This window comes from Fundulus heteroclitus, chromosome 23 (assembly GCF_011125445.2).
Source record: "Fundulus heteroclitus isolate FHET01 chromosome 23, MU-UCD_Fhet_4.1, whole genome shotgun sequence".
Taxonomy (NCBI): Eukaryota; Metazoa; Chordata; class Actinopteri; order Cyprinodontiformes; family Fundulidae; genus Fundulus; species Fundulus heteroclitus.
Genome location: NC_046383.1, coordinates 12,101,158 through 12,115,057, shown reverse-complemented (window position 1 = coordinate 12,115,057; position 13,900 = coordinate 12,101,158). Strand labels below are relative to the sequence as shown.

Genomic DNA, 13,900 nt, shown 5'->3' with positions numbered 1-13,900 from the left:
TTTGCACAAACCGAAGGCAAGAGTGTCCCAAGCAAACATTAAAACAATTTCTATTTGAATTGATTGTCTAGCGCAAAAAATAAATATAAAAAAATAAAGTTATGGATAGAATATATGAACAAACAGCATAAAAAGACAATTCTCTATGTTCCAACATTTGTTTGGTATTCTGCGTAATTCCCAGTGTCTGTTATATCTAAGTATGTCTTCAGACCAAGATGAATAACCAGGCTCCTCTAATACAAAGAAATTCTGACCTAAGAAGCTAATTCTGTGTGACTAACGTTCGTTAAAAACTTATAAAAATAAACCCTAAACATCCACAGCGGGTCAGTCACCATAATACAGTTCATCATCAAACCTTCATTATAAGTAGAAACTGGTACAACCATCTATTTTTTTCCATTTCATTTTAGTTGTTTGTTGTGTAATCATTGCACCAGAAAAAAGATCAGTTTTAGTGAATCATTAAAAGACCAAAATAATGAAATTAATGCCGTTGATAAAACTGACCAGAGCTGTACATTTAAGACTTATAGCTTATCTTTTTATTAAACGGTTGAAATATTAAACGCTAACCATATGACAAAATGTTTTCTGTTTTAGCTTAACCAATGAAATTACTTTGTGAAACATGGGATTCAGAAAAGAGAAAGTAAGAATAAAATGTGTAAAAACAATAAAACTAACTTGAATGGACCTGTTTAGGTATTTAATTGAAAGTAGTTTACTGTGAAAAACGCAAACAGGTAAGGGCCAAAAAACAAGCTGCTGCATAAATTAATTTGCTTTTAAGTGGGAATCAGATTAAGTAAAATGGATTTACTCAGGACTAATTGTTATAGACGCTTGACCTGATTTAGAAAATGTTGGACCAGTAAATGTGACGTTTGAGAACCCCGGTTTTGCTGGTTATGCTAAGTTTACAGTATTGCCTACAAATCTGATGGGCTGTTGTTTTTCCAGTTCACCAAGGATGTGGTGCGCCAGCTGGAGAGCTTTCGGATCGACCTGAGAGGGATAGTCCTGTTAGAGGCAGAGGGGAAGCAGAACCTCCGAGATTTCTCTGAAGCAGGCCTGTCAGAGATCAACTACGCTGACTACCTCGATGAGGTGACCCATGCATGGTTACAGGACAAAAGCATGCTTTTAGTGATTGCTTTTGAAACTCAGTTATAAATTACAAATTGGTTGAACTGTTTAGGTTCTATTGCTGTAAATTACTTATTTCAGAAAAAACTATTTTGATTAAAAGTACTTTGGGGTAAAAGCTGTGAAGGGACTTGCTGGGAGTGGACATCCGCTACCTTCCTCAGTCCAACCTGACAGCATCTCATGATAACATAGGGCTGGACAATAAAGAAAAGAAAGCATATCAATAAAATACAAATCCTATTGATTGATATGGAAAATTATGAACAAATTCAAAACATATATTTAAGTGCAGTCCTAACCATTTGTGCCGTTGCTTGAAAAAGACCCACAAACACGGAATTCAAACTTTACCTTTTATTCAACCAACTTTTTACCAAAACTACAAGTTTTTAAAAAGAAAAAAAGAGCGTGCTCCCTGAACTATTTGAAGGGGGCGGGGCATGATGACGGAGCGTTCCTGGGTCTGTGTTGTGATTGGTTGGGAGGATGTTATGACTGTAATATTAACCTACACTGCTAGAATGCATAAGGAAAGAAAACTGTTATTGTGTTAAACTTTTATTGACCCTTTTTTCTATCATCAATATATGTCTATTGATTGAAATATATATACATATTGTTATTGAATTATCTTCCAGCCCCATAATAACTGTTAGCACAGTTAGTGTCTAGTGTTATTACATTGTAGATAGTATACATCCTTACCTTATCTGTCCAAATCCAACATGTTTTCTAACAGATAGAGGCTGAAAGCTTAAGGGAAAAAAAGAAAACCACCCTTTCTGTAAACCGTTCAGCCGTCTTTTCTTCTCCTCTGGTGACAACTTCCACACTGATGAGCAATGTTGTCAGCGCCGTGTGTTATTCAGGATGCTATGCTGTACCCCATACAGGCTTCCTATAATGTGTTGAGAGTCCCGCTCTATCTCACCCTGCAGCAGCCTGACTTTTTGTCTCTGCAGCTTTCTCTTAAACAGCTTCTTAAACCTCCGTGCTTCCTATGACTTCTTTTTTAAACAGCTTGTTTGCATCATGCATTTCGTGTTCTTCTGCAGGTGAATAAAGGTATCACCGTGGTTGACGTTCTGTCATTCGCCAAAGAGCTGGAGTCCCAGACAGACCTGATGGTAAGAAAGTTGATGTGGACACTTTAGCTGATAAACTAACATTCACATCATGGAGTTTCACATTAGCAATGTTTACATGCACAAAGTTTCATGATCGGATTAAAATGTCTTCGGATTAAAAAGTCGGATTGTACCGTTTATATGGGCACATAATTAATTAATCATAATGTGGGTGTCTATGCACCTGGCTTTATTCAGAATAGAACCACTCGGACATGAGCAGTTATCAAATTTCCCTAAAAAAAACAGAAGAACTTCCATCTTTGCTAAACAACAAAAAGTAGTAAACAAAGCAGTTTTATTCGAGTTTGTTTTCAGAGTGTCCCGGCAGTACATGCACAATGTTCTAATTGCGGTTGAAACGTTACTAAGTAAGCAACGATTTTTAGCTCTTTTATTTCAAACAGAAAAATTGTATCAGGAGCACCGACAGTTTTACTTTCCAACACATTTCCGGCAACAACATGGATTTACGTCACGTTTACGTCAGGCACACATGCGTACCGGGGTCTGTTTTCCACATTCAGAATAACTTCAGCCTGAAAAATGTGTATATGCACATTGATCGGATTATAAATCACCATAAACCACCCCTCTCATTCAGAATACAATTTCATTCAGATTTAGCTTAATCCGATCGTCATTTTTTATTCTGATCGGCCCTTTATTCCCACTTCTTTTGTCCATGTAGATGTAACTAATCTCTCCACATGACCTTGTTTTGATACATTTGTTCATTCAAAATGCTGCTGGGTAGGGTGATCTTTGTAAATGGGCCCCTTTAACAGGTCTGGCTGCACAGAGACTGATGGCTTCTAGTAAAGATTGATTACTTTGGCCTACCCAAAATATTTGCTAATTTCCAAAAGCAAAAGCTGCATAAGATCATTAAAATATTTATGGTCAAGTAAACTGAGACGGACACGCTTTTAAAACAGGATTTATTTAAGTCTTTAGTTTATTTGTTGTATTTATTAATATAGATTTGAATTGTTTCTTATAAATCTACCTTGTAATCAGAACATAAATCCCTTTGATTGATAATGTCTGACAGATGAGAGCTGAAAAATGCACTGTTGTCTGTTATGTGGCAGAAAAGTTTATAAAGTGAACTCTTTCTGGGCAACAGGAATTTAACCAATGTAGTATTTTGTTTCCTCCTTTTTTGGGAATAAATTCTTTCTCTCTTCTTCTTCAGCCCAGGGGACCTCTGCAGAAAGCTCTGAAAGGCCATGTGGCCACTCTGCAGCGGATCCACAGACAACACATCGCTCCAATGGAGCAAGCCATGGTAATCCCCGCTGTGTGTCCCAGATACTTTCTCCAGAAATTGGTTTATGGATAGACTAGATCAGCACAGTCATCCTAGCCTCGTGAGACCATCCTGATCTCGCGAGTTTTCAAGGTTTCACTCGCAGATCAGTCTGGATACTCTCCGTTGAAGAAAATTTGGAGCCGTTCACCAAACGAACGTCCAATCAGCGTTGGCTTTGAGGCGAGTTGAGGTGTGACGCAACGGGAAGCGCGACAGTTCAGTCTAAACAACATGGCGGCTTCAGCCGATGAAACTAGCGTTAGCGTGGCTATCGAGCAAGTTTTATCGGAATTACAGAGTATTTCTTTGCTGAGCTAACGAGCCTTTACCTGCAGCAGCAAGAGTAGCTTGGCTTGTGGTTGTGTTTTCGTCGTCGCTCTGTTACGAGCGACGACGAATCTGATTGGTTTATTTGGCCCGTCTATCACCAACATAGGCCAATCAGCTAACCAGTATTTTCGCCCCTTCCCAAAATTACTTCAACGGAAGGTTTCCAGATGGATATGCGGAGCAAATCTATCTGGCGGAGTCAGGTAACAGTCATCCACCCTAAACCACTAAGAAACAATACAAAATATTGACACATACCTTCAGCCTTTTCTTATTTATGTTTTATGCGTTGTTCCAGTTTAACAAAATAGCATTAAACTCTGAGAAATATTAGTTAATACTGAAAGAATTTTTTTTTCCCACTTGCACAAACCTCAGAAGACCTAAATACAATTTATATACAGAACAAACCTGATGAAATTCTGGGACGTTGAACTGGATCTGGCATGTATGTCACTAAACTTAGTTCTATATATGTTGAATTGTACTTATTTTTCTTGAGAGTGAATTAAGATATTTGTAGTTAATTTGTGCCATATAAATAAATAAATACCTACATTTCAATTGAAGATTTTCAGTTATTTTCAGTACATTGTTTTAGTTTGGTTGGTATAATGATCATTTCTCCCTTTTACCATTTTATACTTTTGCTGGCTCTGTCTTTTTATACGCACGTTTTTTGGCTGTAAAATAAATCCATTTTCACAAGACATTTTATATTGATTGGACATCTATTTATAGCCACCTTAGAGACATTTTGGTCCTGTGTTCACAACCAATTGATTTTTAAGTAATTATTCTATTGTACATACATATATCTAAACTCCTTTGCAGGGAGAACATTTTCTTACTTTTGACTGGTGACAGTGTTGCTTTGTCTGTTGTTTGATCAAATAAAACAGTGCTTGTGGCCCTCAGGCTTGTGTCATAACGCATAAAACATGAAATAGTCAGTTTTATCTTCTCTATCAAGGCCAGCACCACTCTTTCAGATATCATCTTGGTTGTACAGCTGCAAGCATTGTTGGTTCTCTGCACAGCTTTTTATTTATTTATGTTTTGTTATTCTGTTTTTCCCTGTTCACCTTCAAGAAATATGTTAGAGCAAGGGTAAGCACAAATGTGTCTATAATATGCATTCAGTATCTGTTTTTTATTACCTACAGTCTTAAAGAAACAGCATATTTCAGATGGTTTATTTTGTTACCAACACAGGAAACCTGTCATATTTCTATTGTATTGTCTGCATTTTGTTATTACAAACTTATATTCCTTATCTGTAGCTTTTGTGCCAAAATGCTGCAACATATCCACCTCAGGAGAGTAAATGTTGTTTAAAAAAGACAAAGCAAAGAAGATGCTGCTCATATCTTTCATTTGGTGTATGTGGTTGTATTTGTTTTTTCTGTCTTTGTGGATATTTGATTTTGGGACAAAATCCTCCCGCATGCTGACATTAAAAAACAGTGTTTCTCATCATGTGTGTGTGTTGACCCCAGTTTTCTGCCGGCCTCATTTGACTTCTGATACTAATGTGTCTTTTTTTTTTTTTTGGTCTTTTTAAAGAGTGCATTGAACCAGAGTATGAGATTCCTGGAGAGGACAGCGTCTGATCTCCCGGTAACCCCAGTATTAAAGCGCATAATTCATACATTTAGTCACATCACTGACAATTATTTCTTCACAACAGAACAAAGTGATAGATGTTCTGGAGGCCATTGAAGCTGCTCAGCACCTCATTTCTCAGAACGCAACACTTTTAATCAATCAGGTAAATGATTCAATCGTTTGCGTTCTCATTTCCTGGTTATGTCAAACTAACAGCTGTTCTCTGATTTTCTGCAGGAAACTAGAAGATATTCAGCAACCATTATTGGCTACTTTAATCAGTACATAGAATGGGTCAAAACTTCAGTAAGTGTCAAGCTACCATATTGGGAACTTATTATGGGGTTTTCGAATATCTTTTTTTTTGTGCATGTTTAGTGCAAGGGTTTTCAGCAGCTTGAGTAATGTAGAGTTACAAAAAAAGCTCAGCGTCAGGAGGTGGAAAACAAAAGCCTTGCATAAGAGTGTTGGGGTAAATATAGAGAGAACGAATATAAAAGCTACAGCGCCTTTAAATCTGGGGAATTTGCTTTGAGGCACGTCGGTTTCTGCCGCAGTAAAACCAAGGAATTCAAACCAAAGTGAAAAATAAGATGTTTTCTTTATGATTCTCAAATATGTCAATAAAAGCTGTTTCGCTTCAGTCCTGATGTTTTTGTTGTTGCTCAGGAACATTCAGGATATAGAGCTCTGTTGTGCAACAGTATATAAACTTCGTGTTTACTGACCGTATAGATGTGTGGTAACATTTCCTGTTTACGTCCTTTGTAGTTGGCTCTGGAGGTTGCGCCATGCAAGTGCTTCAGCAACATCTTGGACACCGCGCAGATCATGACCTGCAGTTTCCTGGTGGATTCTATGGTAACAGAATCATTTAAATAGGTGCTAATATAAACAGAGCTCACATTAACAGGTTTCATGCAGTTAACTGCAGACTACAGGGGTTGAGTGCATCCAGGTACAGCGCTTTGAAATGAATCTAATTTAGTTGTGCTGCAGTGTTATCTCTCACCTGGAAAGGCTGTTAAAGGTTTGTTTGAAATGGAAATTTGTTGACTATCTGCTATAAATCACAGCCAATTTGAAATAGAATAATTAAATAGTTACAAAGCAATGCAGAAGTATTCACATCCCTTCAACTTCTGCATTTTGACAAATTATAACCAAAAACCTCAGTGTGTTTTAATGTGATTTTATGTGACAGACTACAAGAAAGTTGCGCATAATTAGGAAGTTAAAAGAAAATGATGGATGTTTTTCAAAGCTTTTGTTTATATATATTTTTACAATTAAACATCTGAAAAGTATGGACTCCATTTGTATTCACCCCCTCTGGGTTAAAGGTATATAGCCACATTTTATGCTTATTAAAAAAAAGACCAAAACCCGATTGATCATGATAAAATAAGGTTATATACACCAAGCCTCCATCTTGATACTGTTTTGACCTTTTTGAGCCAAAAAATTATTTACTCTCGGGTGCAATGAACAGATATAAACATACGTAGTGACATCTAGCAGCAGTATCGCAGAATTTTCATAATGCCAGTTTGCTTGATTAATAAATCAATTGTCAATAATGTCGAACTGAGCCTGACCCTCTGCAACGCCTCGCAGTAAAGCAGCAGCTCGCCGTGATCGAAGACCAATCGTCATTAATTAAATAAACCAATATACAAAAACTTTTAGAGCCTCATATCAGAACATTTACTCACGTCAATCCCTTCCACATTCCAGTGTTTTCCCTTTTGGAATAATATAAATTTTTGTGCTTTTTTTCACTAGTCATTAGACCTTTCTTCATTGTTTCACAGGGAGATGCTAATAGCCGTTAGCCGCTTCCTTGGTTTAACCCCTTCTGCGCATGTGCAGCTGGATGTTCAGCCATAGCGAGCTACTAACGTATAAATAATAATTTAAAAAAGTCAAATAACGTGGCTATGGACCTTTAATACTTTATAGAACCACTTTTTATTGCAATTACAGCTAAGATTCTTCTGGGACATGTCTCTACCAGCTGAACAAACGTAGACACTGCCATTATTTTCCACCAAACAGCTCAAACACAGTGAGATTAGATGACAGATTAGGACAGCTGAATGGGAAGAGGGGTCATCTTGCAATCTGAAAGTTGTTGGTTTGCTTGTGGGGTTGCTCCTACCACACGTCAACGTAACCCCAACTAAACCCCAAGTGGCCCGCCTGTTTGCAAAGTGGTGCATGAATACGTGAGCACAACTGGGTGCATGCGGCTCCGGTGTAAGCTGTTTTGAGTGGTTGGCGTGACTAGAAAAGCAACAGCTTTCAACCGAGCCACTGATTCTGTAGCATTCTGACAGGTGAATAGGTTTTGACTTTGAAGACGTATCCAGTCTTTTGCAGCCTTGTAGATGTCATTTATTTAAGACTGAATATGTCTGGCTCTTTTCTGGTCATACTGACCTCTAAAAGCTCTTTACTTTAGAATCAGAATCAGACATACTTTAATAATCCCAGGGGGAAATTGTTAGAGACCCCCCCCCCCCCCATCTGCACTCACAAACAAGATTACTTTCATAAGCTAATATGCAGATTTGTAGGCAATAGGGGGTTAGGTACCTTGCCCATTGACACATCGAAATGTGGCTCTTTATGTCTCTCCATCTTCCTGTTAACTCTGACAAGCTTCTGCGGCCGCGCCAGTAAAAAGCATCCCTGCAGCATGACACTGCCACCACCGTGGAAGACATGCTCAGGGTGATGTGAAGTGTTCATTTTATACCACATTTAGTATTTTCAATGTGAGTCAAAAAGTTGCATGTTGGTCTAGTCTTACCAGAGCACCAGAGTTTGTCATAAAGGCTAGATATGTGGGGCGCCCAACAACGATTTATCCCATAAACTCCCATAGTCTTCATGCTGTTTGCTTACTAATGTTTTCAAGCAAACCTGCAGCCTTCACAAGTATGAGATTAAAGTACACAGGGGTGGATTCTGTTTATTGTTAGGTAACCTCTGAAAGCAATCAGATGTAAGAGATTTTATTCAGAAAGAAGTAAAAGGGGCAGAATATAAAATGGCTCACTTAACAAAGTTTTCTGAAAGATTCTTACATCCTCCTATCACATCAGAATAATGCTTTGCTGTCTTTCAAATGAAATGACACAACAGATACAGTGAAGTTGTGACGTGACAAAAGGTGCAAGAGGTATAAATACTTTACAAGGCATCTCTGTTGACACATCTGTGTTAAAACAACAATAATTTTATCTTTTAAATGTTCTTTCCATCAGAACACCTTCTGGATGGGTCTGGGCTGCAGCACCTTGCTCTTGCTCCCCAGCGTAATACTAGCGGTGAAACTAGCCAAGTACTACCGCAGGATGGACACCGAGGATGTTTATGACGAGTGAGTTTGTTTTTTTCTACACTCGTATTTTTATTCCATCTGTTATTATTATTATTATTGTCAGTAAAATCTGAACTGATGCCATGAATCTAAAACCAACTCAGTCAATGCTTTATTTTAAATAACTGATGGTTGCAGGACTCCCTTCCATCCTCTAAGCTTAGTCTTATGTAGTATCTGAATATAATTTGATATTTTTTTCTGTTTTATTTTGAAAATGGGTTCTTGAACTGTTCTGTACCACTGTAGCTCTTCTACTTGGATTTATTTTCTGCTCCCTTTTCTCTTCCTTGTAGCTCCTCTGTTTCTGGGACTTGGCATTTTACTTTGTGATAACCATTTCTACTATTTCCATCTTTCATATCTTTGATTTTATGGTTTCATTCCTCTCTGTCAAGCACTTGGCACTTTACAGAAAAGACACTCATACATCAGCCACTTCTAAGTTCTTCTTCGTGTGTTTTTTTTTTTTATTATTTTTTTTTTATCATGTTCAGACTCTGGACTCCTGGCTTTGCCTACATAGTTGTTATTTCTTTGTTATGTCTCCGCTGATAAAGTGCATCTCCCTCTGGGTAATCACTACTGGGTTATACAGAAGGACTTATGATGCATTTCCTTTTGCGAATATCTCAAAAGCATATTTTTACATTCTTGTTTTCTCTGTATCTTCATAGCGTTGAGACAATTCCCATGAAAAAGTAAGACGTTCTTCCCCAGCTTCTTCATTTTAACCTCTCTCACTTCGTGCTCTTTTTTTCCAAACGATGTATATAGAGAGCTGTTTACTAAATTCTTGGTGCTCGTTTGCTTTTTTGAGCTTTGAACCTGCTCTTGTGGGTGGATGATGTGGCTTCCTGTCGTGTGCTAAGTCGAACAAGTGCCCCTTACAGTACCTTTTCATGAAGGGCTCGTGCAATCATTAAAGTGTTTTTTGTTTTTTTTGTAAAATATGATGTAAATAAAACACCAATGTTTTTACTCAGAAGGTTTAACCATTCATAAAAGAACAATTCTTTATTCAGCATGTCATCTTTCTCATTTTTCATCCAAATGTTTTATTTTCAGTATGGAAATTGGTAATAATGGTTATCATAGTGAGAGTTCACAAGGTATTCCTGAGAGTTCACAAGGTATTCCTAACCCTATGATGACAAGGTAAACTACCTATTTGTCCTGCATGCCATGGTGGAGGTGGGTGCATGCCTGGGAAGTGGGACGGTTATGTACTGTATCATGTGTAATGTGGTGCATGCATGCAGGGGGAGCCGTTTTAATACACTCACATGCATATGTGGGTGTGTTAACACTAATAGCAAACATTTGAACTGACAGTTAGTGGTAGCCTTTTATTAGGAAGCATCCACAATCATTTCCATTTGCCATCATAAGAAGTGCTTTGAGCTAAATTTCAGCCTTGCTGTCTGAGGCTGAAAGTTTGAGCAGAGCTTTGGACGATTAGCCTTAATCTTAATCAACTTTACGACTGGGGAGTGATGGAAAATTGGTACTTTGTGTTTTTCATAAATCAGAAGGAAAGCTGATTCCAGAACTAAAGTGTAATTACCATCCATCTTAGAGGTGGAGGAGAACTAAAGTCCTTCAATGAAATAGATGTGCTGTTCTGCACAGCAAAATAAAAAAAGACTGAATAAATTCACCAAAGCTTAAACACAATATGTAGTTGAAAGGTTATGAGTGCAACAATTAGCAAATAAATAAAAAAAATGTGTGTTTTATTATAAATGTGTCAAAATGATTTGATATTTAGCTGTTATTTTTCTTATTTCTTTTCCCCAAATGCATAATTTTATGAGAGCGGGTTATTTATTTTCATGATCACATAAATGACAGAGTATTGCTTCAACCCAAAAAATACTCAGGATTCAGTGTCTAACTTGAATAAAAGTTAATTTTGCTGCACCAAAAACAATGTTTTAAAATTCATCTTAACTTAAGAGCTTAACGGACATGATCTAGTGTAAGCAAATCAACAGCAACAGAAACATGGCAGAGATTCAACGTTTGCAGAAAAGGCTGTAATTAGGAAAATGGCAGGGGCCTGATAAAACATCAAATAAACTCAGAGGTGCTTTGTTTTTCAATTGTTGTATTTCTTGCAAGAGTCATAAACTTATGATAATAAGTGTTTTTACATATTGTTTGTCTTTTTGGGAATAAGTCAGAAATTCACAGACACAAATATAGTTGTGCACTAGAAATAAAATCCATTCATTATTGAAAGGATTACTTCAGAAAACTTAAGCAGTGTTGTTGGACCCCTAAGTGATATTAATCATGTCATTAAAATAAAAGTCGGTTCATTGAAATAAAAGCATCACACTTAGATATGGATGTGTTTACATGTGAAATTAACTTGTAATGACCGGGATGCACCTAAGCCCAAAATTATTCATATCCCTGACAGATTTCCTTATCAAACTTCTTTCATCCAATCCAGATGTTTTTTTTACGATAGGATATAAAATATCCACCTCTTTAAACATAGAAAACAAATTATAAGGAGTCTTAAAAATGTGTTATGTATTTTGTGTCCCTCTGCATTTTGTTTAGGTTACAGTCAGAAGAAAGATGAAAATCAATAAAATTGCTTTTAGAGCTTAAGAAGTTTGTTTTCCAAAGGCCTGTAAAATACCCAGGTCTGTTGTTCAGTATGAGCTAAAATATCCATAAATCAATAATTCAGTTCCTTCATGTAAAAAATAACCCAGAGTGTCATTTTCATGATCAACATTTTAAATACCCCAAATTAAAGAAATGCAATTGCGTGTGACGAAATTCTTGAATGCATCCGTGAGTAAAATTAGGCCACAGGCAGGTGTTAGATGAATGTTTCCTGGGCTAAACAAAAGTCTGGGGCTGTTAGTTTAGCCGTGTTTCCATTAGCTAGGGACTATTTATATAAAACAGCTCCAAAGACTCCGTTAGCAGCGGGTGGTGGCAAGATGACAGCGATCAAACAGATAAACGCAGAGAAGCTGTATCCGTATCCCACCACTTATACAGACTCTGGAGAAACAGGAGGACAACTTGCAACTGATGTCCTTACATCTCTTTAGCCCCAACTCTATTTCTCACCAAGGTCTCCACTCTGTTCTACTCCTGTTGGTATAAACACAAATAAAACCCAACTTTTCTCTGCCTGCAGTTGTGTGGAGGGTAGATGAGACTGATCTTTAGAGCTTTAAGAGTATAATTTTTCCTCAGCCATGGCAGGAACGACGAGGATGATTTTTAAATACAGTATGACAGACTTTTGATCACAGCAAAGTTAATTTTATATAGATTAAAGGTTGTACGCACTGAGAAGTTCTCCTCCTCTTTTTCTGCCACTGACAGCGAGCTTTCTCTGCGCTTACACACACCACAACAAGCCCCGGGAAAGCGGAGCAAAGTGCTGGGTCGCTGGAAGGACCAAAACCCCTAGAAAGTAAAGCCCCAGGAAAGAAATTAGCCGAGTTAATGTGTATGGAAACGCTACACCAGATTTGAAAAGCTCCAGGCTTTTCAGTGGCAACGGAAAAGGGGCTCTACTATACATAGGTATGTAATGATTAACATAGGTACATAAATACCTAAATTGGAAAATATACTTTATAGCAAATAATAAAATGCAGTACTTACAGTGAGGGAAGCTAAATATACTCTGATATAAACTTGCTTTCATCACGGAGAAATTAGGCTTTAGATTCCCAGCAATCAGTCTGACTCTAGAGCCGTCCAACAACAGCCCATGAATCTGTTTGCTGCCACTACTTCACTGTCATGTTCTAAATGTTCTGCTCTGTGGGGGTTTTTTTTTTGGGGGGGGGGGGGGGGATCTACTGTATCACTAACCAACTGCCTGCTGTCTGACGCCAGTAAATTCCTGTGGGATGAAACCTTTTCCTGTTTCCTCTTGTTTAGTGTCAGCCAAAGTCCGATGAATGTACACCTGATCATTTTGTTCAGAGAGAGGCAAGCATGTCAAGCCCCAGCGTGTCGCTGGATGCGTTGCTTCTTTCGATCTTCTTTTCTCCATCTAACCAGACGCCTAACTGCATGTTTGATCGTTTTATGTTGCATTCGGACGCAGATGAGTTTGAGCAAACCGACCTGGTGTAACACAAGTTAAACACAAAGAGCAAAACAACCAAATCAAGCCCCAGTTTTGCTTGCAGCAGTTTGAAAAGAACATAAATCTTTATCTTTAATGCGAGTTTCTCTCCAATCAGTTTTAACCTCTAAGATTATTACAACTTTTGATTAGCTTAACTTTCCATTTATGTTTGGCACTTTCGCTTTAAGCTTTTGGAAAGAAACTCGTGCATCAACAGGGGGAGTAAGTCATTTAGAACCTGCGCTGATTTATTAGCACTAAACTCCACGGTGAAACGCTCAGTTTTGGAGGCTGTTTTGTTCTTTGTCTATTGAACTGCTCGCCCTTCTCCTCTTTGCCACCAGAAGGAAGAGAAGGAAGTAACAATCTTAAAAAAAAACAGAAAAGTTGAGTCTGTCTGGTAACGTTTTCACCTGTCTGTTCCTGCCACGGCAGCGTCCCCACCTATGAAACATTGAACAGGTTCCCGCGGGCCTCGGCTCCTCCGAGGCACATCGACTGGTGACGGAGTCAGCTCTAGCTTGGCTCCTGAAAGGTACCCAAACACAAGACGGAGAATCTGTCTCTCTAACACTGATTTCCTTCCAGCTGTCCGGGTTCAGCAATCGCGTCTTTAAATCCCTCATATGCTAACACTCTTAACGCCTGTCCACAGCTTGTTTTAGTGTTCTTTCTGCTTGCTGAAAAACCATCATGGTGAGAAGGACTAATTTTACTGTGAACTGTCAACCCTCGTGACTGTCAAAGTGTTTTAGAGAAGAGAAACCTTCATTTTTAGGTTTGACTTATACTAACGTTATGTAGTTGAAAAACTTTCACTAACCTCTCGAGAAGTCTCTTGAATGGTTCTGTTCAGC

General features: G+C 38.0%; 1 protein-coding gene across 17 annotated transcripts in view; it reads left to right on the top strand.

Annotated features, from left to right (window-relative positions):
• The window catches only part of prom1a (prominin 1a), a 130,634-nt gene that overhangs the window by 109,955 nt on the left and 6,779 nt on the right, over nt 1-13,900 (top strand). For 6 of the 17 annotated variants that reach the window (XM_036126925.1, XM_036126922.1, XM_036126927.1 and 3 more), the window contains 11 exons: nt 967-1,113; nt 2,211-2,282; nt 3,481-3,573; nt 5,020-5,037; nt 5,494-5,547; nt 5,618-5,698; nt 5,773-5,841; nt 6,307-6,396; nt 8,808-8,923; nt 9,601-9,624; nt 13,479-13,578. In XM_036126925.1, the coding sequence (XP_035982818.1) occupies nt 967-1,113; nt 2,211-2,282; nt 3,481-3,573; nt 5,020-5,037; nt 5,494-5,547; nt 5,618-5,698; nt 5,773-5,841; nt 6,307-6,396; nt 8,808-8,923; nt 9,601-9,624; nt 13,479-13,548 (834 nt within the window). In that variant the 3' untranslated portion in view covers nt 13,549-13,578. Of the gene's footprint in view, nt 1-966; nt 1,114-2,210; nt 2,283-3,480; nt 3,574-5,019; nt 5,038-5,493; nt 5,548-5,617; nt 5,699-5,772; nt 5,842-6,306; nt 6,397-8,807; nt 8,924-9,219; nt 9,891-9,991; nt 10,082-13,478; nt 13,740-13,900 lie in introns of those variants that run through there. The other 11 variants (XM_036126930.1, XM_036126926.1, XM_036126923.1 and 8 more) reach the window with 9 other exon arrangements.